The 24,824-nt window shown below is 42.6% G+C and overlaps 1 protein-coding gene across 1 annotated transcript; it reads right to left on the bottom strand.

Annotated features, from left to right (window-relative positions):
* Window positions 1–190: 190 nt before the first annotated feature.
* CAV1 (caveolin 1) lies at window positions 191–23,196 on the bottom strand. The gene is made up of 3 exons (XM_071552447.1): window positions 23,058–23,196; window positions 22,176–22,340; window positions 191–4,032 (listed from the first exon to the last, which is right to left on the bottom strand). The coding sequence occupies exons 1-3, from the start codon at window positions 23,085–23,087 to the stop codon at window positions 3,691–3,693; spliced, it is 537 nt and encodes a 178-aa protein (XP_071408548.1). The 5' UTR covers window positions 23,088–23,196; the 3' UTR covers window positions 191–3,690.
* Window positions 23,197–24,824: the final 1,628 nt, after the last annotated feature.

Below are 24,824 nucleotides of genomic sequence, written 5' to 3'. Positions count from 1 at the left end.
TGGTGGGACCACACAAGTGCCAGGTTCAGAGGGACAATCCCTAGTCCTGATGGCCATGCTATTTTTGATATATGTTATTTATCTAGTGAGAATACTGTGCATTTGTATCTTGTTATAGTTATCAAATATACATTTTATCGTTGTGCATTCAGGCAGACATAACAGAGAAAAGGATCTTTGACACAAGATGTGCTAGTTGTACTATACAAGTGAAATTTTAATTAGAAGTTCTACAGAAGAGCACGACAAATAAAATCACCTGTGTCACATGGTGTCCTAGTGTCAGATAGTATGAAGTGAAAAAATCTAAGTCTGTAAGACATAAATGAAGGTAACAAAGGTGTTCTAGCATAACAAAGACTTTTATTCTGTGCATCTTTCCCCCTCCTCTGGAGACAAAGAAACAAGAGGATGCAGCAGACACAGAAAAGGAAACAAGTGAAAGCAAACAAGTGAACATAGAACAATTCTAGTTTGACCTAAGAGAGGGTCAAAAGGTAGCTTGGGTACAGCTATCAAAATTCTTGATCACTATTAAAAGCCAAGGTTTGCCATGATGTCTTCTTGCAACTTAATTCCAATAAATATATATTTTTAAAAAAACATGTATTTAGTTTGTTCTCAGTCAAATCAAATTCAATCAGAGGGATCAACCACAAAGCCAGACAGTTCACAGTCTCTCATTTTTCAGTACTTGAGTGCTCCAGCTGAAGTGTCCAGCTCCCTGATATATTTTCTCAGGGTAGTACAAGTAAAACAGTTCAAGCTACATGGCAAAATTTAAGAACTGGTAACTCAGAGAATGGGAAGAGTGACCAATGATAGCAGAGAAATTTACCTAATAGGAGGAAAAAGAGATGTTGAGCCCACCTGAGCACACAGGTCCTGACTTTTTTATCTAGGAGTGTAAAGCTGTCTACGCCACATTTATAGCCAAGACAGGAGATTGCCTTGTGCCGTTGTGCAAGAGCTAATGTCTAATTGTTTTGTAGACTATGGGGTGCATCACAGCTGTGGTACAGGTCCTAGGTGTTATGGCAGAGCATCGATATGAGATCCAGCCACAGCACAGCCCTCTGACTGCTGCTCACTGAAGCACCAGGGACAGTGTGATCATAGCGTGAATCTGCACATCTCTCCCATGAAGTTTTGTAGTCATGACATTATAGATGGTTAATCCTGAATATAGCAGGCTCTTCAAGAAAGCAAAATATTTTTGAATACTGAAGATGTATTTGCTTTCCTTTCACATTACAACCTCCTTTTTATCTTCTACAATATTTTACATTTTCTCACATAGTCCTATGCAACACACTATTTGCTACCACTGCCCTATTAACTACTGCTAAACACACCATTCTGCCATTGGAAAACATAAGGTAGGGTATCTGCTATTTGAACATTAAAATACAGTTAATAGATTTGTAGGCCGTTTGTAACAGCCTGTTTTGTTGGACTTTTGTGTACTAGCTCAACAGTGTGACAGGTATTGTGCAACAAACCCATAGAAACAAACTGTCCTGTCACAAGTTAGGTCTATGCATGGCTGAATAAAAGCTGTCATTCCCCCCATTTCCATACATTAAATGCGTAGGCTAATGAGCTTTTTTTAGGAAAAATCCTGTTTCCACTGGACTGACAAAAAAAAGCTTTAAACAATTTTAGTCCACTTGACTTTCAAGAAAAAAGAAGTCAGACAGGAACTACCATTAAGCATCTTTTTATTGTAGTCTTTAATGTACATGCAGAATTTAAAAAAGTGCCAGTTATATCTGTAAGAATATAACAATAATGTAAATGTTTGGATCAGCAATTTATTTGGATTAGGGACTAAGAACGCTAAGTGAACAGACATCTTTCAGGATATGTAATTTATATCATAAATGAAGAAGGTTTTTTTCAGAGTGATTTTCCTCATAAAAAGATAAAATCTTTCTTGTTTACAATCTTGATTGGTTTTAATACTGAGAAAATCTATAGTAGTACACTCTTCATTATGTACATAGAAAAACATAAAACTATATCCATACCAGTGTCTGTTTTAAATGCAAATAGTAGTTAATAGCGTTTTTTTGTGCACTCTCTCCCCCCTTCCCTCTCTCCTCCCTCCCCTTAAAAAATGCAGCATTTCCTAAAGTTTCCAATGCTTTGGCAGAAATAGAACTGAAGGCACTCCCATGTTAGGTAAAGCAATATGTGAAATATCAGCACTATATAAAAAAGCTGTAGGTGTACCACACAGCTCCATGTTCATCCCAAGGGCCAAATCATGCACACCTGGAGGGCAAGAACTGGTTTGCTGGAGATTCCAGCTAGAGCAGGCTCAGGCCCCAGCCTGGTCTACAGTAAAGCTGATTAGCCTCACAACTACTTTTATAAATGCTTCACACAAACCAATGAGGATGCAGAGAGCATCTCTGAACACAGTACTATCACGAGGGCAAAAAGCTCTGGCAAGTCACAGCATCAGAACATGTTGCAAAGGCTTTGCTACTGAGGCCTTCCACTTTGCAACACGGTAGTTTCACACAACACCCTCTGTTTAAGATTTCCTGATGTGGCAGCTCAGCTAAAAAGGAACAAACCAACACACAAACATGAAGATTCTAAACCATCTCTTGTGATGGATAAATTTAAACTCAGCAAAGCATCCTGAAAACAATCTGTGTGCTACTGGCAGGCTGACTCTTGCTGATATGGAGGTTTTGAAAGCTGATAGAAAAGTTTCTCTCAGGAGCAGCTCCTCCCTGGCCTCCTGTGGCTTGTTTGGCACACCTTCACTTTTCTTACAATTCAGCATTATCTGACATACCTGCAATATGCATTTATATGAATACTTTGCAAAAATACCCCAGAAGCCTATGAGATAAGCACTTAAATGCTTGCTAAGGGATGTGTCCTAAGTCACAGTCAGGAAACACTTCCATAATGACCAGTTTTATCTCTCAATTGCAGTTTGCTTCTGCAATCCTGGCAAAGGTTGAGAAACAACTGGATGCAAACTTCCAGAAGAGAATGAGACAGAAAGGCACCGACTGAAGCTTTTACGTGTCAATGTCTACAGCCTAATAAAGTGTTAAATTTTCAGGACATACACTAGCTCCGTAATATGTTTAGTTAACTAATTTATTCATAGTGCACAATATCTGACCATGACTGTAAACAGCTGAGGTCAACTGACAATCCAACTGAAAAAGAACATTCTGCTAAAACCTGCCAGCTGGTCACGTTCATTCTGCTGTGATAGCTCTGCACTCTTTGGGCACAATAAAATGAATGGCTTTATAGTGTTGGAAAGCATTTTTGTCATTCTTCAGTATCACTGTGGATTTATCTCACAAGGAATGAAGGGTAAGATAAAAAGGCATCCAACAACACCTCGATCTCTGAATTGAACATCCGGCAAAATGATATGCAGCTGGCATGGAAGAATAGCCATTTAAGGTTAGTTTGAAATGCAGACTGGAGGGGAAAAAAAAGGAAAAAGAAAGAAAAAAAAAAGGCAAGTAGTCCAGTAAGAATAAACAGTAGAAAAAGGAACTGAGCAAGTGATTCTTTGTTTTGGGCCAGTATACCCACCACCAGTTGCTGTATGTTGCTTTGGGAAACACGAAACTGGCACCAAAACACCCCAAACCCCACAAAATCCCGACCCCCTTCCTATGCTGATGGATCGCTTTGAAATGTCCCTCAGATCTCTTTCCGGACTGTGAATCGGATGCTGCTGAACATTTTGCCTATGGCCTCAAACAGTGGGTCGCAGAACGTGTGGATGCAGATCGAATAGACGCGGCTAATGCACTGGATCTCAATCAGGTAGCTCCTTATGCAAGGCACCACTGCCCAGATGTGCAGGAATGACAAAATGGCAAAGTAGATGCCCCAGATGAGAGCCATAGGAATACCAAAGATTGCTGACAGTAAACGATAAAACCAGTATTTTGTTACAGTGAAGGTGGTAAAACTGGCCTTCCAAATCCCATCAAAGCTGTGTGTTCCCTCTGGCTCAGCAATCACATCTTCAAAATCGATCTGCAGCAAAGAACACAAAGTCAGGTCAGTCAGACATTTGCATCAAGGGTGTATTCCAGAAACACCTTTCTTGGAGAGAAATGGTCCCCTGCAACAAAACACCGAAGCATATGCTTCTTACATCCCAACATAATTTCAAGCCATTATAATACATCATTTAAGTAATGAATCTTCAGTAGCTGTCTTTTTCCAGTGACAACCAGGGAGCCTCAATGATTAGCTCTAAATTAGACATCCAACTTCCAGATGGAGTTTTCCATAAAGCTGTATTTTCCTCATCTCCTACAGCCCTGAAGTATGCAGTGCCCCTAAAGTCTACCTAAGCAACAAGCCAGGTGAATAGAATCATCATGCTTTCACTGCCTAACTTAACTGTTTCACATCTTTATGAATGCATTAAATACAGATACTACTTTGACTTTTTACACACCTCAGCCATATCAGTAAAAGTTTTATTCATCCAAATTTTGCCATCCTTCCTTGTATTGCATTGCTGAATGTTGACAGTGAATAAACAGTGAGCTTGGCTATTTAAATACATGCTTTGAAACAGGCATAGATAGTTCCTAGTAGACTGAGAAATAAAATTAGGGATTTAGATATGGATCAGGTGGAGCTCCTCCTTAGTCCTAAAGTGGTACAAAGCTCTTTCATCTTATTAAATATGAGGAGGCTCTTCACAGTAGAGTCATTTCATTCTATCCTATTCTGTTTATGGGACCAAACTGTTCATGAAAGACATAGTCAGGCTAACACGTTAATATTTAGAAGAAACACACTCTTCCACATATTTTGTAGTTTTGACTATTCATAAATCCTTCAAAAAGTCACTTAAGGAAGCAGTGCATTCCAAAAGGCATATTTTAGCACTCTGTGTTGAAATACTGTGCTGTTCAGGAAGCTTAATTGTCATAACATTTCTACTGGAAAATTAACAGAATTGCAAAAAGGGTTCAGCTCATGTCACATGGACATGTTTGATATAACCCACAATACAGGATATTTAATTTAGTTTGCACTACCAGTTGTATAGGTACATTCAACAGGAACGAGAACATCACAACACTATTCCTCAGCAAGAAACTAAATTAGTGTTTAAATAGGATGAAAGAAAAAAGAATTTGCATTCCTGGGAGTCAATCCCAAAGTGAGATGATAATGCTGCTGAAAGTGAAGATTTACAGGACGAGGGTAAGTATGATATGGGCCAGCAGCCTCAGAAATTCAGGCAATAGGACCTTAGCATGTTGGAAGGAGATGAATATATATACACCCACTGTAAGCATTGCTTATACTGTAGGAAAATGCTCATAATCACTTCTTTTAATTTAAAATTTACATAATAATTGGAAAGCACTCCTTTTCTCCTGCTGAATTTTTTAATCACCTCCATACAAAAATTATTAACAAAGGAAAAAAGACTATAAAAACACTGGTCTTTCTGGTTCTTAAACAAAAAAAGATAATTCCAAGCAAAAGTGCACAGTGTAGGTGCAATCTACATGAAGAGCTTGAAAGTCCTTGACAGGAAATTTCTGAATTATCTGTGATATCAAGTATCTTGAATGCCTAACAGCAGGCTTGCTTAACTGGACATATTACTGGGCCTAGACATCACTCTCTGCAGGTCTTTCTCTCGAGACAACATTCAATGCAAACTATAAACTTTATCTGCTACTCTGAAGTAGGCTATAGCAATCTTAACGTCATTCTTTGGGATGGGATTCATCATCATCACCATCATCATCACACCTAAAGATAGCATTTGGGTCAAATTTCCATCTTCACAGAAACCAATGTGAGACTCTGCAGTGGCAGAGTACCCAAGGAACACAAGTCGGCTCTATGCACTTGTCCAGAATGGCAAGCAGAGCCAAAAGTCTGTCTGGACTTTCTGAAACTGAATAGCATAATTTTTAGTAATAGCTACAAAAAGAGAAAATTAAAAGAGAGTTTAAATAATGGTTCTGTTTGCAGAAGTTCTGCAGGTATGCAATAACCTCTGCTTTTGTAGGTCATGCCCATTAATTTTTGGTACAAATCTTAGAAAACAGTTTCTTTTAAATCAGACTAAAGATAGCATATGAAGTACACTACATTCACTGCTCAGTGAAGACATGAATTTGCAAAGTATTCGGGCTCTGTAATTTCAGTGGGTGCAAGACTGAAGCTCTTGTGGAAATAACTCTAATGCTGGGGAAAGCATCAGAGGCAACAATATGCTCTCTGTTTTCATTAGTTATAAATGTTCATGTTTGGTAAATAAACAATACATGAAAATTCAGCTTTATGCAGTACATTGACTACAATTATCAACATGAGTCATTAAAACTTGAAGTCTAACAAAATAGAGCAAGAAAATTTCTTATATGTATTTTGATCTTTGTACTAAATCGAAAGCATAGATGCATGGGTTTAGGAGGGGCAGGTCCTGTCTGACCAACCTGATCTCTTTCTACGATCAGGTGACCCACCTGGTGGATGAGGGGAAGGCTGTGGATGTGGTCTATCTGGACTTCAGCAAGGCCTTTGACACTGTCTCCCATAATATACTCCTGGAAAAGCTGGTAGCCCATGGCTTGGACAAGTGTACCCTCTCCTGGATTAAGAGCTGGCTGGAGGGTCAGACCCAGAGAGTGCTGGTGAATGGAGCTGCATCCAGCTGGCGGCCAGTCACCAGTGGTGTTCTCCAGGGGTCTGTATTGGGTCCAGTCCTGTTTAACATCTTTATTGATGATTTAGATGAGGGGATTGAGTCCATCATCAGCAAATTTGCTGATGACACCAAGTTGGGAGGGAGTGTCGACCTGCTGGAAGGCAGGAGGGCTCTGCAGAGGGATCTGGATAGACTTGAGAGATGGGCTGATTCCAATGGGATGAAGTTCAACAAGGCCAAGTGCCGGGTCCTGCACTTTGGCCACAACAACCCCCTGCAGCGCTACAGGCTGGGCACAGAGTGGCTGGAGAGCAGCCAGGCAGAAAGGAACCTTGGAGTACTAATTGACAGGAAGCTCAACATGAGTCAACAGTGTGCCCAGGTGGCCAAGAAGGCCAATGGGATCCTGTCCTGTATCAAAAATAGCGTGGCCAGCAGGACCAGGGAAGTGATCCTTCCCCTGTACTCTGCGTTGGTGAGGCCACACCTTGAGTACTGTGTTCAGTTCTGGGCCCCTCAGTTCAGAAAGGATATTGAGGTGCTGGAGCGAGTCCAGAGAAGAGCAACAAGGCTGGAGAAGGGACTGGAGCACAAGTCCTATGGGGAGAGGCTGAGGGAGCTGGGGTTGTTTAGCCTGGAGAAGAGGAGGCTTAGAGATGACCTCATCACTGTCTATAACTACCTGAAGGGAAGTTATAGCCAGGTGGGGGCTGGTTTCTTCTCCCAGGCACTCAGCAATAGGACAAGGTGGCACGGGCTTAAGCTCTGCCAGGGGAAATTTAAGTTGGATATCAGAAAAAAATTCTTTACAGAGAGAGTAATCAGGCATTGGAATGGGCTGCCCAGAGAGGTGGTGGATTCACCATCCCTAGAGATTTTTAAATGCAGACTGGACGTGGCGCTGGGCGCCATGATCTAGTAAATGGACTAGAGTTGGACCAAGGGTTGGACTCGATGATCATGGAGGTCTTTTCCAACCCAATCGATTCTATGATTCTATGCCCTTGTATCAAACCCAGGATTTTAGGACTGCATCATAAAATAAAGAAGAAAAGGTTGTAGATGTATACATGGAGAAGTCAGTATCTACCAGCAGTGGCATTGTCTTACATTTATTTCTGCTCCTGCCTCTCCAGATGATCTTAAGATGTGTACATTGTCCACTGAAATCAATCTTAATTCACCTGAGTACAGAAGCTGGAAAAATGTATGCCTAACTTTATGGAGCAAGAATATCTCTTTTTTTGGAATACATAAGCAAGCTTACTTAAAGAATCTGTTTCTGCAGCTATCCAACAGCAAACTTCCCACTGTAGCCCACATCCCATGGTAGCTCATTTTCAAAGCAACTGGGTGTTCTTGGCTTATCATCAATGTTTGCCTTGACATCAGATAATAAAAATATGCATATGATGGCAAAACCCAGGATGATTACAGCAAAAAATATTACTACAAAAAACCTGTATGATTGAGTATAGACCTCTTATTCTAAAACTTAAGGCAATTCATTACACCCTTCCCACCAGCTGATGTTGTGATCCAACTTGACAAGGGCAGCACAGCCATCACAGAAGTTCAGAGCATTGAGGGTTAAGCAGTGTCATACCTAAAGTCTTTATATTCAGTTCAGTTGTGGAGACTGTCTTGTTATTTTTTCAACTGGTTGATAAGTGAAATACTAAATCTCTGAAGCAAAACAATTTTGCATTGAGCTCCATTGGCTTTTTCATGATTACATCTTTAATATAGTTAAGTGGGACCTATTTTTATTAGAAAAGCATTTTTTGGCACGTAAAAAGAAACCATAGGTTAAATTTCTAGAACTTCTAAAATATATAGTAAGACTGGCTCATAACTTGATTCCTTTCAAAATAACCCACTGTAATGAATGTTTTACTGGAAAATGGAAGCCAATAAACTCACTGGTTTTCAAATCAAATAGTAAACTTTCTGTAATTGTGATTCTCAGTAACTAATATTGTTAGCCTGTTGTAGTCCATGGAGTTAATCCTGGGGAGCTGACAGAAAAATCGTGCCATATAACACTTCCAGATGGACAGCACTGTCCTCACTCCAGGAGATGCTGCTAATATTAGAAAATTTATAATATATCTTTGGTCAGGATTTCCCAGCTCAAGTCATACACAGTTGTCTTAAAAGCACACAGGATTAATGTGTCTGTAAGATAATAGCAAAGTATTCATGCCACCAATAAATATCAAGGTTACTTTCTCAGAGCAAATTCAACAGTTCTCAGAATGTTTCTACCAATGCACAGAAGCTGGATAGATGCCCTTGTAGGAACCATAGCTGATATGACACTATTATGTCTTTCCCCCTTTCTTATTCCTCAAGTCCCAGGTTCCACATTACTCTAGTTTGAGTAAGGGAACTTGTGCATGAAAAGACAGAAAAACACCTGACAATTCATAAACCTCTTAGCTGAATACCAGGTTAAAATGAAGCTGTAATCTCCCTGAAAGCTGTAACAATATTATGAAACTATACATGTGTCAAGAAAGTCGAGCTATGGCTGGCACACAAACCTCTGCAGTGCTGTCCAAAACCAGACTTACCTGTAGCAGTGTCTAAATAAAAATAGACAAGGAGTTGAGGTAATCTAGGCTCTTCTAGTTCTCATCTACTAACAGACTACATACAGATCCACTGGCTGAGAAACGATCTATTTATTTCACTGTTAAGGCAGGACAGGTAAGCCCTTATGCTGTAGGAACTGTGGTATCACTCAGATTCTTCCTGAACTGAACAACTCCCAGAAAGGATACTACTTTTAACTCATAAGGATCAGTCCTCTAAAGGCAGCAGGAGGCACAGGTGACTGGATGCATTTTGCCTTGCTATGGGTTACATTTACCATCACTCAGATCACTCTCTCCCTCCTCAGACACTCCTAATACTCTCCTCTGGTTTTTAGTTCAGTAGCACTCACTGATGGTGAGTGCCATCAGACTGATAATGGGAGTTCAACTGAACTGAACAAACTAAGAATAGGACTGACAGATGAAAGAAGTGGCCAGAAATAGAATTCTGGAAATGAATCTAACTGGCTTGCAAGGATAAGACACCTTTTTTAGGGTATTGTTCTCAAGGCCACATTTGCCAAAGCATCATGGATCCCTCTGCAGAGGGATCTGGATAGACTTGAGAGATGGGCTGATTCCAATGGGATGAAGTTGAATAAGGCCAAGTGCCGGGTCCTGCACTTTGGCCACAATAACCCCCTGCAGCGCTACAGGCTGGGCACAGAGTGGCTGGAGAGCAGCCAGGCAGAAAGGGACCTTGGGGTACTAATTGACAGGAAGCTCAACATGAGTCAACAGTGTGCCCAGGTGGCCAAGAAGGCCAATGGGATCCTGTCCTGTATCAAAAATAGCGTGGCCAGCAGGACCAGGGAAGTGATCCTTCCCCTGTACTCTGCGTTGGTGAGGCCACACCTTGAGTACTGTGTTCAGTTCTGGGCCCCTCAGTTCAGAAAGAATATTGAGGTGCTGGAGCGAGTCCAGAGAAGAGCAACTAGGCTAGTGAAGGGACTGGAGCACAAGCCCTGTGGGGAGAGGCTGAGGGAGCTGGGGTTGTTTAGCCTGGAGAAGAGGAGGCTCAGAGGTGACCTCATCACTGTCTATAACTACCTGAAGGGAAGTTATAGCCAGGTGGGGGCTGGTGTCTTCTCCCAGACACTCAGCAATAGGACAAGGGGGCACGGGCTCAAGCTCTGCCAGGGGAAATTTACATTGGATATCAAAAAAAAATTCTTTACAGAGAGAGTAATCGGGCATTGGAATGGGCTGCCCAGGGAGGTGGTGGATTCACCATCCCTAGAGATTTTTAAACGCAGATTGGATGTGGCGCTGGGCGCCATGATCTAGTAAATGGACTAGAGTTGGACCAAGGGTTGGACTCGATGATCATGGAGGTCTTTTCCAACCCAATCTATTCTATGATTCTATGATTCTATAAGTAGACCTGTGAAGAACTCAGTTTCATTTACATAAAGGCATGCTTAGGTTAGGCACAGGTCTTGTTCTGTAGACTGCATGTTCAGTGTGTAGTTTGTTCCTCCAGAGCTGTCAGGGTGTGCTGTGAAATCACACCGAGGTTGCTGCCAAGCTAATGAAAATACAGGCATGGTTACTTGAGACAAGGAGAGAAGTACAGGAAATTTGTTTTGACCCTCTAAAGGATGCTAATAACTCACTATAGCCTTCTGTTTCAGCCTGAACTATTAAACACTATCAACTCCTACAATATGCCTACAATACACTTCCTGACTTCAGCTATTCTGTGTTTCCTACTATTCAGTTTGGCAAAGCCAGTTTTTACATTGCTTGAAGCTTTTGTCTGATTCTGCTATGAGAATTAACACAGCTTCTTTTGCTCTGCATATGTTTATTAAACTTCTATCAGGAAATTAAGGAACCTGCTTTGATTCTAAAATAGTTATTTACAAGAAAGGGAAATGGTATGGGATTTATTTACAAGACTTTTTACAAGAAAGAGAAAAAATCTATTTAAAGAAAAGAACTACTAATTAAAAAAGTTTAAATATTAAGTTATCATCTGACTCAAGAATATATGCTTTATGTATGAAATTACTTGACATTCTGACCTTACCATTTTAAGTCCCTATGTATCAAAACCTAGTAAGCTGGAAAGGTGTGTGAAATACCAACCTCAAATCTCCTACTTACCAGTGGTCCTAATTATTAAGAGTATCAACATTAGGCTATGGCCTCCATTTCTGTGTTTGTAACTATAATCATTCAAATCTTTGTGTGTGGTAGCTGAGTGCTCACAGTCACTGTGCTCACAGCAGGCAGTTTGCATAGCCAGGTACCACCTCTACTCCACTGAAGAGGAACCCAAACAAGCAGTGAGGATACCTACATTTCTGAGTGCCATCAGTATCTTTTGGAGTCAGTAAAAGGTTGCTTAGATCCTTACCAGATTTCTCTTGATTGATCACTAGTCCCTCCAGTCAGGCAAGCCAATTAAATATGCACACAACCTAAGAAATGTGAACCGTCCTGCTGATGTTAATATGCTCTGCCAGATCAGGGCTAAAGTAGAGTCTGAATGGATACAAGGAAGAGCCACAAGCTAATTTTCTTTAAATTTTTTGCACAGAATGCGGAAACTGTCTTTATTGCTCACCCTGGACTGTTTTTAAACAGGTTTTCCCTAATTCCAAAACTGTACACATAATATTGTTTCACCATATTACACTGTGGCCTTGTAAGACTTGAAGCAGATACTTTTTTTTTTCTGTTGTGATAAATGCAATTTGGAGAATTCCCCAATGTATTCGATGTCCTTTAAAGAAACATTCAATCAAGAAAATGTACAAAATATCACAAAATGACAAGCCTTTCTATGGCATGAGTCACATTTGGGTGGGGATGCTCAGAAGAGGTGCAACACTACTAACATGGAAGACAGTGTGTATTGTGAAAAATAGGAGAATCATAGAATCAACTGGGTTGGAAAAGACCTCCGAGATCATCAAGTCCAACCCTTGGTCCAGCTCCAGTCCATTTACCAGATCATGGCACTCAGCGCCACATCCAATCTCAGTTTAAAAACCTCCAGGGATGGTGAATCCACCACGTATCTGGGCAGGCCATTCCAATGCCTGATTACTCTCTCTGTAAAGAATGGGCATATGACATCATCATCATTAGCTTTTGTACTTCCACATACTATTTGGAACTTAAAAATTCCCAGTTACTGAGCCTATGGAAGAAGGGCATCACAGCACCTGGAAAAAATAGTTAGGCAATAAACTTAACACCTTTCTGTTAAAACAGTGGTACAAGCAAAGCATCTACATGTTTCCTTGATCCTTTGGAATACCATTCCACATAAGGTCTTCCTGACCGCTGCCACAGTTTATCAGAAAATGATGAAAAAGCTGTACTGCTTCCACTGAATCCTCAGGAAAGAGGATGGGGAGGTATTGAGACTTAGAGGAGTAAAGCTGCTCTTCTCCCTTCCCTCCCAAACACCAGGAGACTTATTCACCCCTAAAAGAGCACTGTGTAATCTCCATCTGGCAACTGTTTTGATACCGAAGGGGTTTTGATTCTATCATTTTTATAGCTTTTAGAAGTACTTATAACTATAGTAAAAAAAGCAAATGTAGTGTGCTAGTATTTCTAGCAGCTTAAGTTCAATGTTTATACATCCTAACCCCTAGCAATATCAGTAGCTCAAATTCTTTTAGTTATTTAGTCTTGTTTAGACTCTCTACAAGGTAAAGAGCTGAAGGATATCATAAGGCCTGCAGAATGAGACATAAACACAGGGCAGTGACCCAGAAATCAGAACATTGCAAAACCTCCAAGAGCCCTTTGCGTGCTGAGGAAGAGAAGCTGAGGAAGAGGAGGTCTCACCGACCCCAGACCCAATTCCTGGGGGCTGGAACAGGGGTGGGACCAGGGCTGGACCGAGAGATGTGTAAAGTAATGACTGGGTGGACCATATTATAAAAACCATAGAAACCAGTGTTCGGGAGGTGCACATGCATGTAATCATGTATTCCTGTGGGCCGTAGGCCTGATATTAAGGGACTTTTTATCTTATCCCAAACTAAACTTGGCTCAGAGTCCTGCTTTGTTGGGGTCTTTCATGGTACCAGTTTACCTGTAGTTATGTAGAGAAGCTGGCATTTTGTTCCTGAAAATACAGACCTTTGTGATTCCTATATGAGATACTTCCTTGCTAATCAGGTTTCAACAATCAAACATCAGGTGCTGTCAGGTGTTTCCTTAAGCCAAAACTCATTCTATTCCACCGTTTTTATATAAATCTCAGGCTATAACATGGGTGACTACAAAACATGAACACTCAGCAGGTGATTACTTCAGATCACCATTTCACAAAACTGAAAATCAATAAAAATAGCCAAAAAATAATTTGCTACTAATTACTGAGAGAATAACCTCCTGCTCCCTGCCCATGATGAATTACTGATTACATACCAGAAGAGCCCTGGAGATGGTCTTTGTTTTATCAGATGGGCAGGCTCATCAAAATCTGCGGAAGTACTTGTGAGAAAAATGGAACTGATGCCAACAGGGCAGCACTGTAGCAACCAGCTGTTCTCCAGAGATCTATTCCTGAAGCACTTGCCTGTTTTGTCTCAATACAGTCTGGCACAAGGAAAGACAAGCATCTTCAAAGAGAGATCTGCATTCCTTTACAACACAGCAGAACTTCCTGTGCAGGTGGGGATATTATGTCAGCTAATTCCTTGAAAAATATCTTGCTATTGCTGGAGTAAGTACTCAGAAAATAAAATTACTATTTTCCTCCCTGGAAACTGGGCTGCTGGGAGGTTATTGCAGTTTTCCCAAAGAGAAACTCCTAAGAAGCTGTTTTTATTATTTGTTTCATGTTCTACAGTTCCCTGTTTGATACTTTTATTTTAGCAAAGAACCCCAATACATACATGTATATCCACACAGGTGTGTTTAAAGGAATATACACATGAACATGAACACCAGTGTGAAGTATACACTACACTAAATATAATGGGAATTTTCTGATTAATTTTAGTGGGATCTGGAATCAAGCAGAATCCAAAAACTTTAATAAAAGTAAATACATCCTGTAAACAGATTTTATATTTTACAATGTATTTAATATAAATATTATACATTTATATTTTATTATTGTTATGTTTATATGCTATTAAGGCAATAAACCACTATGAAGTATAACTTTTTGGAACTTGGTCTAGCTTCATCCCTCCTAAGTTTAGGCACGAATGGGAAATGCCAATATAGAGACCTCAGACTCTTGAGTAGTGCATAGAGAGAAACAGAGACTCTTGGGGGTTGTTTTAGATCTGGAAACCATTTTGTCCTCTTTATTATCTGTAAAGTGATTCTAAGGAAAGGAGACTCTACTATGGATACTACCCATAAACACATTCTTGTTAACTGCTGCAATATTTTTTTGCAAATCTGTATAACTTGTTTTCACCTTTTATCTCATTTCTACCAGAACATGCATATTGCTGACAGTGAGTGTGGCAGTGATGTCCAGCTGCCTCTCTGTTCCTTTAAAAAAAATTGCCTCTGCATTTGTCCTGTTAGAAGGTTGTCTTCCTTATGGAAGTTCTTAAGTTACTGATCTTCAAATATGAAATAATTATTTCTTTAGTGTTTCATAAAAATTAAGATATCATTATTCTACAGTTCTGCTCTTGTCATAAACTGTATGAGAACAAAGAGATGATTGAGTGCACTTTCAGGAAGTTTGTTGATGACACCAAGCTCTGTGGTGCAGTTGACACACTGAAGGGAAAGGATGTTGTCCAGTGGGACCTGGATGGGCTTCAGAGGTGGTCCTATGTGAACCTCATGAAGTTCCACAAGGCCAAGCGCAAGTTCCTGCACCTGAGTCAAGACAACCCCAAGCACAAACACAGGCTGTGGGTGGAGGACAGGTTGAGAGCAGCACCCTGCAGAGAAGGACTTGGGAGTACTGGTTGATGAGAACCTCAGTATGACCCAGCAATGTGCACTCCCAGCCCAGAAAGCCACCTGCACCCTGGGCTGCATCAGAATTGTGACCAGCAGGTTAAGGGAGATTCTCCCACTCTACTCTCGTGAGACCCCTCCTGGAGTACTGCATCCAGCTCTGGGACCTCCAAGAGAAGATTGTGGAACTCTTGGAGTGAGTCCAGAGAGAAGGGCCAGAAAGATGATCAGAAGGCTGGAGCATCTCTCCTATGAAGACAGGTCGAGAGACTTGGGGTTCTGCCTGGAGAACAGAAGGCTCCAGGGAGACCATTGACCACTTTACAGTACATAATTGGGGCTTACAAGAGAGCTGGAAAGGAACTTTTTACTAGGGCACGTAGTGACTGGACAAGAGGGAATGGCTTCAAATGAAAGAGTGTAGGTTCAGTTTATATATTAGGAAGAAAGTTGTAAGTGAGGCACTGGAACAGGTTTCCCAGAGAAGCTGTGAATGCCCCATCACTAGAAATGTTCAAGGCCAGGCTGGATTAGGCTCTGTGCAACTCGATCTAGTGGGTAGCATCCCAGCCCACAGCAGGGGAATTGGAGCTAGATAATCTTTAAGGTCTCTTCCAACCCAAACCATTTCATGATACATGAACTTCATAAAACAATAGATGACTTTACAGCTGAGGTCTACAGGAGGTATTAACCTGATCTTGAGGTAAAACTGATTATTTTTTACAGCAATTGTTTTAATTCCAAGAACAGATTTCAAAGTTGACAGAGGAAGGGTTGCAATCTGTCTATGAAACTCCCTTAAACTTTTTTGGAATTCCGAATATAAATTCAGCACAGCAGGAGTTTGGACAGAGAATGTGATGCTTTCACCTTCAGCTGTGAGAGTGCCTTCTCACTTCTTATCTATGAAGCTGAGTTTATCAGTTTCTATTTATCTGAAAATAAAGTATGTGGGCCAGATAAATAAAAGACTAGAGACAAACTCCACCCTTGTACAGCCCTACTAATATCTATAGAACAGTTCCTTTATATTGAAAAAAATAATGTTTTATCAATTCATATGGTCATTAGAGTGGGGACAGTGGTACTGGAAATATTTGTGCTTTTGAATGCTAATCTGATGACATAATTTCTAATAATGATTTTGCATGAAATTCAAAGTTTGTGTTGACGCTATCAGAAGATATTTTCTTAAGAAATCTGCCAGGAAAATATAAAGAGACCAACAGGTTAAACCTGCCTTCTCAATAAATCAAACAAAATTAAATTGTATAACTTCTCTTTCATGTTTAAAAGAACAAATGTTTTTAAGTCCAAGATGGTTTTTACTAATGTCATTTGTCTGAAAAAGAAAAGAAAAGAGATGGTAGTTCTGGATCAAAAAGCTCAGAAAATCAGTTACTGATGTAGACGTCATCCCGCTGTCTGTTTATTACAAGAGTATTTGAGAGTTGTGGGAAAAACCCCTTAGTTTAGAACTAAATCGGTCTTCAGTTCTCCTGAGATCACAAGTGTTATAGAATCAACCAAGTTCATTTCTTCTTTCAGTCGCCTAAAATACAACAAAGATCAAACTTCCTCATTGGGGACCTCATGGGCAGACCCCTCTACTGTACAAAATTAATGCCTCTTCTCCCTGGAGAGTTTTGGATTTCAGTATTTTGTTTGGTTTAGATACTGTGACTTATGCTACACAAGATGGTGTTTCTAGCCACATTGTGGGCTAAAAATTCTACAATTAATTAAAATTGTTCTTAAAATTTTCTAATATAATCTGAATTCTGCTGAAGCTATCAGAATCAAAAAGTATTTATTTCCTCTGAATCTGAGATAGTGTCCAATAAATTCTAACAAGAGGAACAGCCATGCTGAATTGTTGGCTCTGTCCTCATGGACATCAAATGAACATTTTCCTATGGAGTTATGAGTCATGTTCATCATGCTAAGCAACAACACTGTGCATAAGGCTTTAATAATACCATGAGTTTAAGTGCAAACACATGAAAGAAGCTTTCATTAGGACAGATGCCATTATTTAGCTGTAATCTTATGAACATTTGGAAATTCCATGTCTGGGAACTCCTAATGTGAAAGAAAAGTGTTTTTCAGAAATCTCAAAATGTCGTTCAGTCCTTGTATAGTCTGGCATTCATAATGACACTGAGTTTTTAATCTCTCACTCCTAGACTGGCCTTGGAAGAAATATTTGAAACAGAACTGGATCATGCGGATAACCAAAGTCAAACATTTGAATTTTCTTGCCCTTTAAACCTAAACCCCACAGTTTGTTAGTAGGACACATGTTAGAGAATAACTTCATTTAAATGCAGCTATGTATGAGTAAGGTGTTGTGTCTAAGCTGCATATATAGGCAACTGAGAGGAACATGCCCTTTGAGAGCACTGCTCATCCCATCCTATGGTCAGAGCTAAACTCTGTGATGTGACTCTACCTCCAGAGGCATCTCACTTTGATCACTGCCAATAGCAAGACACAGATGACAAGCTTGGATTAGAACACACGCAGATAGATAGATAGCTATATAGATATATATATACATAAACATTTATACATTTATATATCTATGTGGATATATTTAAACTTATATATTTATCTTATTTTTTCAGGACTTTTAACAATATCTAAACACAAAGAAAAAGGGCCTGCATTATATTTCACTTATTTCCTTTTTTCAGAAATAGCACCTGACTGAGCTCAGCTTTTCTCTCATTTTATTACACTGAAGAGCGGAACTGTGTTTCTCTCAGGCTGATGTCACATCCAAACAACAGCGCTCAACATCTTAGCCCTCCTATCCAAAAAGAGCAGGGGATGACACCTGCTTTTCTTCCAGGAGGTGCTCAGGTGTGGAGATGGGAAGTGCTTTGCCCAGTCATCTCCCTGTGCATCATCTCAGTGCAACAGGGAGGGACCTTAATTGTGAAAGATTGCATAAAATGGCAAACTGCTTTTGAAAAACCCTCTCTTTTCATTAAAAAGTGGCAGAAATAGTAAATGGCTTTTAAATGGCTGAGTAATACTTTCCTCCCTAACAACTACATAAGGGTATTATGGTATTTGTCAACATCTGACTAAAAATTCCAGATTTTTCCTTGCAATGAGCTGCACTGTCCTTAACTCCATTAGTTTTAAGTGGAAGGGATGAATACATAACTGTTTAAAACTTCATACAAAGGCTCTGCATCCTCACATCTGTAGCCAAGTACTGGAATTTTTTTTCCAGAGCAAAAAGAACTCCTACACAACAGACAGTGGATAGACACCACTTGTTTAAAAGAAAATACTTATGTTCTAGATGGTAGACCAGGCACAGGCCTTTCTTCCTGGCACATCACCGTAGGAAAGAACTATCATCTGGCTGCAGATGTGACTGCACATTTGGTCCTCACTAATCCCTAAGGAGTAGACTTATCAGGGTTGGCTGCAAGGTCCATCCCCATCCTGAGCAAGGAAGTTACTGAGAGGAGCAATCTGTGGGAGATCTGGCTCTATCCTCTGCAGCTTCCAAATTCAGTAAACTCCATGAAGACTTGACCACAGATACTTAGAGAAACTTTGAACTCCAGAGTTGGAAGGCTGCAATATAGCCATATGGAACACACAAATACTGCATTGGGAAACAAGAAGAGCAAAGGCTGAACTTCAGGCATCTTTACGTGAGTCCTGGGTCATAACGGAGAGAAAAAAAACTGCAATCAGCTTTCTACCCTGATTGTTGCATCTCATCACACACAAATAAAATGCAGGACACAAGTCCAAGGGTGGAACTGCTCAGTGAAGCACATATGAAACAGACACAACTGTGTGGCAAACCAGCTGTATAATCACCAGAACGACTCCCAGAGAGCTCCCAGGTGCACCAGGACTCTTTCCTATCTTCCTGACATACTCCTTGCCTCCTCCCTGACTAGCCACCTTCACGAGCCAGTGCCTGAAGGAATGGGACCACTAGGACATGTTCTGCTGAGGTCAAGGTGATGCATGAGGGCAGTTGTATGAGGAAGAAACTCTCTTTCTGGTCCCCACTGAAGGAATTGGAACAGGAAGCAAATCCTGGTAATTTTCAGTAGATCGGGCTTGCTCCAGCACAAAGTTGTCAACTTCATTGTCTGCATGCCTCAGCTTGATTGTCTGCATACCTCAAGTTCTGTAAGGCCTCCTTCTCTGAACAGATTTCCAGTAATTTGCCCCAGTTTTCTCGAATCCTCCAAGCTCTTCTATTTTGTAGCCAATGTAAAGACAAACTGTAAGCAAAGTCATCAACAGCTTTGGGGTAAGCTGCTCCATGTGTCTAGTTTTTATAAAAGGATCTCAATTGTGTTTCTTCCCCTTGCCTAGATCCCAACCCTGTTGCTGCCTGCACCACAATCTGTTGCAGGGAAAGCTGTGCAGATGCTTGGTGTTGCAAACCAAGGGAACGTGTCTTCTGCTTCTCACAAGAGAAGGTTATTTTTAAAATGTGCTATGGGAAGTATTTGAATGCAGACAACACTGAGGCCTTTTAGAGAGCTGCTTACAGAGCAGATTCCTCGTTCTCTGTCTAATCATTCCTATTTCACAGCTGACTGATTTGTCCCCAGTTTCCATGCTATTGCACCTCATACTCAAGTGGCAAGGAAGGCATAAAATTCTGCGTAAAAAGCAGAATGTTCTGAATATAGAAAAATGTAACAGTTCTAAACAAAACTAAGCTCAGTCTGAACTATACTTCTGGCTTTACAGCACTCCTGAACATTTTTTGTCTCTGACTTTCAGTACCTGACTAAGACTGGGGACTCATTCTGTTATACTTGTATATCATTTATACTCTGCGTGGATGACTTAAAGCTTAAGTAAGGAAGGCAGATGCGTGACAGAAGGGGACTGCAGACCGATGGCTGAGGCAGGAACTGAATGTGTGTATCTTCACCCCAACCCAAGCCTGTCCCCTAGGTACTGTGTCTGAATTTTATTGCTACATCTAACAGATTGAATCTGGATGCAGCATCCAAGTAAATGCAAATTGTGGCAAAATTCCTCTCTCTGCTCTTCAGGTTGGACCTATCTATGATATACGTATAAAAATCCAAGTTATTTATTCTTATAATAAAACAGCAAATGTTGATTTACAAAACTGCTGTTTTTATCATGCAAAACGGATCCTGTCTGGTTAACATCAAACTCATTTTGGTATGTTCCTGTGTCTTAATGTGACTACCTTCACTACCAGGAGCTGACTTGTTGACACAAAGGCAGTGCTGGTATTCTGGCTGTTTGGTGTTTTTCAGTGAATGTGTTGGTCTACAATTACTTCAAAAAGGACTAACTGAAAAGTTTTTTTCCATTCCTGTTATTCTTATTTTCTCAGTTTGTAGTAACACACTACCTTAATCCTTGCTCCTGTGGGAGGCAGAGAGGACAAGGTGGGCTTTGTGTGCTTCATTTTATATGTCCTTTAGGGTTTTTTATTGTCATTGATCTCCCTCTTTTCCTAGCAGGATCATTCTTTCACAAATTTGTGGACATTAGGATTCTGACTTGCCTGGGGGCTATGACTCATCCTCAGAAGGTTTGGTTGCTTTGGGGACTTCTGTTGATGTATGCAATAAGCCATGATGTAGTACCTTCATCAGCTCTTGCATTCCCTGTCTACTCAGCTGCTACTCCTTGTGTAGAAGAAAAAATAATTACTCTCTTTTTAAAAATCCACCATTTTATTGCAAGTTTTTCCCCAGTACGTAAATGGACGAATTTTTCTAAACAAGTAACAACTTTATGCACCTTCTTGCTATACAGCAAAGCTGACAAAGGCTTCTTTACGTCCTTATAGACTGCTCTGAGGGGTAATTCTTAGCATTGATCCAGCATGATGGTTAGTCATATTCAGCACCTTCAAATTGTCTTGAAGTCTGGAATTTGCGGTCACTTGGGACCTTGCTAAATTGTCTGCACATAGCATGAATCATTTTACAGATACACATTCAGAAACCAGAGTCCAGCCTCTTGAGTCTCTGGAAACAATGCACTATTTCTCTTTTTAAGTAACAGGTCTTCGTGACCAACAAATATAGCGAACTACACAGACTCTGACACTGCTGGACACTAAACAGTCCAGTTAGTGGCTCAGTCATCCAGTACGACTGGGCAGCTCCCATTTTTCCTAGGATCTGACAAGCCCAGATGACAGCATCCTCAATTTTCACATGCATAATACAAAGTTGTCTGTTAAGAGAAAATTCAGTTCTGATTTTTCTGACCAAAGTGACTTCAAGCAAGTCTCTATCGACCTTGACTTGTCAAAATAGTCGAACTGATTTATAAACCCAAACAAAAAATCTAGACAAGGGCATAGTTGTATATTGCTTAGATTTCTTCCCTTTATCAGCTTTTGAACGAAGTTAAAACACCAAGAAGAATAAAAGAGAACAAGAACGCAAATCCAAACGACCATCAGCACACCTCTGATTTTTCACCTGCCAGGCTTAGGCAGGGCCATTTGGTTTGTGCCGTCTCCTTGCCCTCCCTGCCTCTGTGCGTGCTTCAGAGAAGGAAAATCCTCCTGACGGTGTTACACAAGGTCACGAAACTCCCCCTGCTACTCCAGCCCCGGGCAGGACATCCCGGCAGCAGACCCGAGTGCCGGTACACAGCGCGGCGGGAGCCGCCCCGTTCCCCGCGGGAGCGGCGATCCCAGCGCGGTGTCCCGGCGGGAGAGCGCGGGCAGCCCGCGGCAGGGGAGCCCCGCACCGGAACAAGCTGCTCCGGCAGCTGCCCTGGCCGCTGCCCGCCTGTCTCCCGCTATGTCCGCCGTTTCTTTAAAAAAACCTAACAAAATCGTATAGTCAGGCCCTAGCCCGTCCCTTCTCGCAGCAGGTGGAAAGATGCAGTTCGTGGGCTGCTGCCGCCCTGACAGTGTCAACGTACCCTGCCTCGGCAGGCTTTGGCATCGCTCCCCGCCCCGTCCCCCCTCAGCCCCTCACCTTGACCACGTCGTCGTTGAGGTGCTTGGGGTCTCGATTGACCAGGTCGATCTCTTTGGTGTGCACGTCGCGCACCGCCTTTTCGCTCAGCTCATCTTCCATCATCTTGTTGTTGGGCTTGTAGATGTTGCCCTGCTCCCGGACGGGCGCCGTGTACAGAAAGCCCTGCGGGGAGCAGAGGGAGCGCAGGCGGGAGGGGAGCGCACAGCTGAGCCGGGGAGGGCCGGGGAGGGCCGGGGGGCGGGCTGGGGGAGGTGGCCCCGGGTCCGCGGGGCGGCGGGATGCTGCTGCGGGGCGGCCCCCGCCCGGCTATTTAAGCGCGGCCGCGGGGCACACACCACACCCCCGCGGTGCCAGGCACGGCTCAGGCTCCGGCCGCCAGGCGGCCCCGCACCTCCCGCTCGGCCCCGCGGCGTTGCCCCACGGCGGAGCGAGCCCCCCCCCCGCTGCGGGGAGGGCGCTGCCGCGGCCCCCCCGGGCACAGCTGGGAGCGGCCGCCGCTCCCCCCGCAGCGCCGTCCGCACGCTGCCCTCACCGTACTGCCCTCATTATACTGACCCCACTGCACTGCCCTCCACGCAGAGCCATCACCGTGCCCCCTCCATCCCGGTGCCCTCGCCGTAGCGCCCGCCGTATACCGCCCTTCCCGCACGGACTCCGGCAGCCCCGTCCCGGCAGGGCACGAGCCCCGCGGCTGCCCCCGCCCCGCTCTCCCTGCCCGCAGGTGCCTGGCTATTCGTGTTCCTGCAGCCTAGCCGACCCCAGGCCCGCTTCTCCGACGGGTCGGAGAGCTTGGCGGGGCCGAGCCGCTGCAGGTACTCGGCGGCGGCGGGCGGGAGGGCAACGGAGCAGCATCCTGGCCTCATCCCGCGGCGGTCCTACCTCCGAGTCTACGTATTTGGTGCCGGACATGCTGCTGCGGGCTGCTGACGGCTCTGCCGCGAGTGACTCTGTCCTGTGACTTGTAGGACCGGAGGCAGGAAGATGCCGCTGTGCGAAGCGGTCGGCCGGGGGAGGTAGCTGCGAGCGGAGGGCTGGCCGCTGGCCAGGACGGCTCCCTGCCTCCGGCTGGGGTGGATGACAGCCGCGGTACAGCCCCGCACGTGGCAGGGCGGCCGGGAACCGCCGGGGGCGGGAGGAGAAAGTAGCCCTGCCCCGGCAACCTGGGAGGTGGCGGCCCCGGTCCCGAGTGCTTGGGACACGCCTGCGGAGGGACTCTACAGGGTCCCCTTCACGCCGCCCGGACTGCCCCGGCCGCCCGCGATCCCCGACAGCGGGTCCCGCCGCCGGCAGCGGGGGGCGACAGGGGCTGCGTGCGGCACAGCCACGAGGGCAGGGGGTGAGGGGGCGAGGAAGAAGGGCAAGGAAGCAATGAAGAGATGGAAGTCTTAGTAGTGTTTCACACGTCCACAGCGAGTGAGGCGTTTGTCGGACTCCCCCCTCCTGTCACTGACAATAGTTTACATAGGAGCATCGCTGCTCCAGGAACAATTGTGGGAACTTGGACATCCTTGGGATGAAGAAAAAGAGATTTTCTCGACTGGTTCGTTTCAAAACGATGCAAATATTTAACAGTTCTGCACTTTAATAGTGCTTTATTTTTCCCTGGGAGGAGATTGATCCATATGGGCATATCTGCCATGCATATTAACCACTGGGATTTACTTCTAAAGGGAAATGGACGTCTTTGTATGCTCTGTGTTCACAAGGTTCCTTTGTAAGCTCAGGGGCATAATGCTATAGAGATTCATCACTGTATTATATTCAAGATGGCTTAGGGTTGCAACATCACTATATGTCTATAAGCTATGAATTGTATTTTGCCTTTTTTTTTTTTTTGGTGCTTGCAGCCATTAGTTTTGTGTTAGGAAATCACACTGTGATGAAAGATTTATAAACTCAACAGAAAAATAGTGACCTTAGTGTTATGCCGTTTAGCACAGAATTGCAGCAACAGAAGTAGAAAGTTCTCAACTTCAGTATATTTGGCTTTGGCAATTTAACAGAGAAATTACCTCAAAAAAGCTGCTGGCTAAGATGGATGTGGGCTCCACAGATGTAAATAACTGCACCTGCTGAAAATGCAGCCCATATGGACATGTATTGCTGATAGAATCTTCAGTTAGTAGTCAGCTTTCTTTAGGAGTTTATATTGCTCATAAACTTTAGAACAAATGCTGTGGATGGAAGTTTTCCAGCATTCCAACTTAGTTGTAACTTTTAAAAGTAACTTTTCTACTGATGCAATAATTCACTTAAGCCATCATTAAAATATCTTTGTCTGTCTGTGGAGTCAAATGAGAGCATTGAAGGACATAGTCTTTGCAATTTCTCTACCCATCTGAAAACCCCACAAGACAATTCTTTGTTCTCCTACCTAGAAATGTTTTTCAATTAGTTGCTGTCCTGCACATTTTGATCCATCATTCAGTGTTACTGTGAATCATCTTAAAGGTGACTGAAAAAAGAGAGATACTTGCTAATTTGAAATGTTGAATTGGTCTTGGAATCACTTCTGCAGAACCACAGCCCCCTTTAAAAGACGTTTCTGAATCACACAACCCTACTGCAACTAAAAGAAATCAGAAGCTAGTGGAATTTGTTTCATGAGATGAATTCCAGAATAGGCTGCATACAAAGTGAAATGAA

The sequence above is a fragment of the Pithys albifrons genome, chromosome 3 (assembly GCF_047495875.1).
Source record: "Pithys albifrons albifrons isolate INPA30051 chromosome 3, PitAlb_v1, whole genome shotgun sequence".
NCBI classification, from domain to species: domain Eukaryota; kingdom Metazoa; phylum Chordata; class Aves; order Passeriformes; family Thamnophilidae; genus Pithys; species Pithys albifrons.
The sequence above is the reverse complement of the archived record's forward strand: the minus strand, read 5'-3'. Positions and strand labels throughout refer to the sequence as shown.

What these genes read in the sequence shown, in the direction of transcription:
- CAV1 (XM_071552447.1), bottom strand. Translation starts at nt 23,087, where the DNA reads ATGTCCGGCACCAAATACGTAGACTCGGAG. An exon ending in CCAAATACGTAGACTCGGAG is followed by an intron (nt 22,341 to 23,057) that starts GTAGGACCGCCG and finishes TGCTCCCCGCAG; the next exon opens with GGCTTTCTGTACACGGCGCC. An exon ending in TCAACGACGACGTGGTCAAG is followed by an intron (nt 4,033 to 22,175) that starts GTGAGGGGCTGA and finishes TCTTTGCTGCAG; the next exon opens with ATCGATTTTGAAGATGTGAT.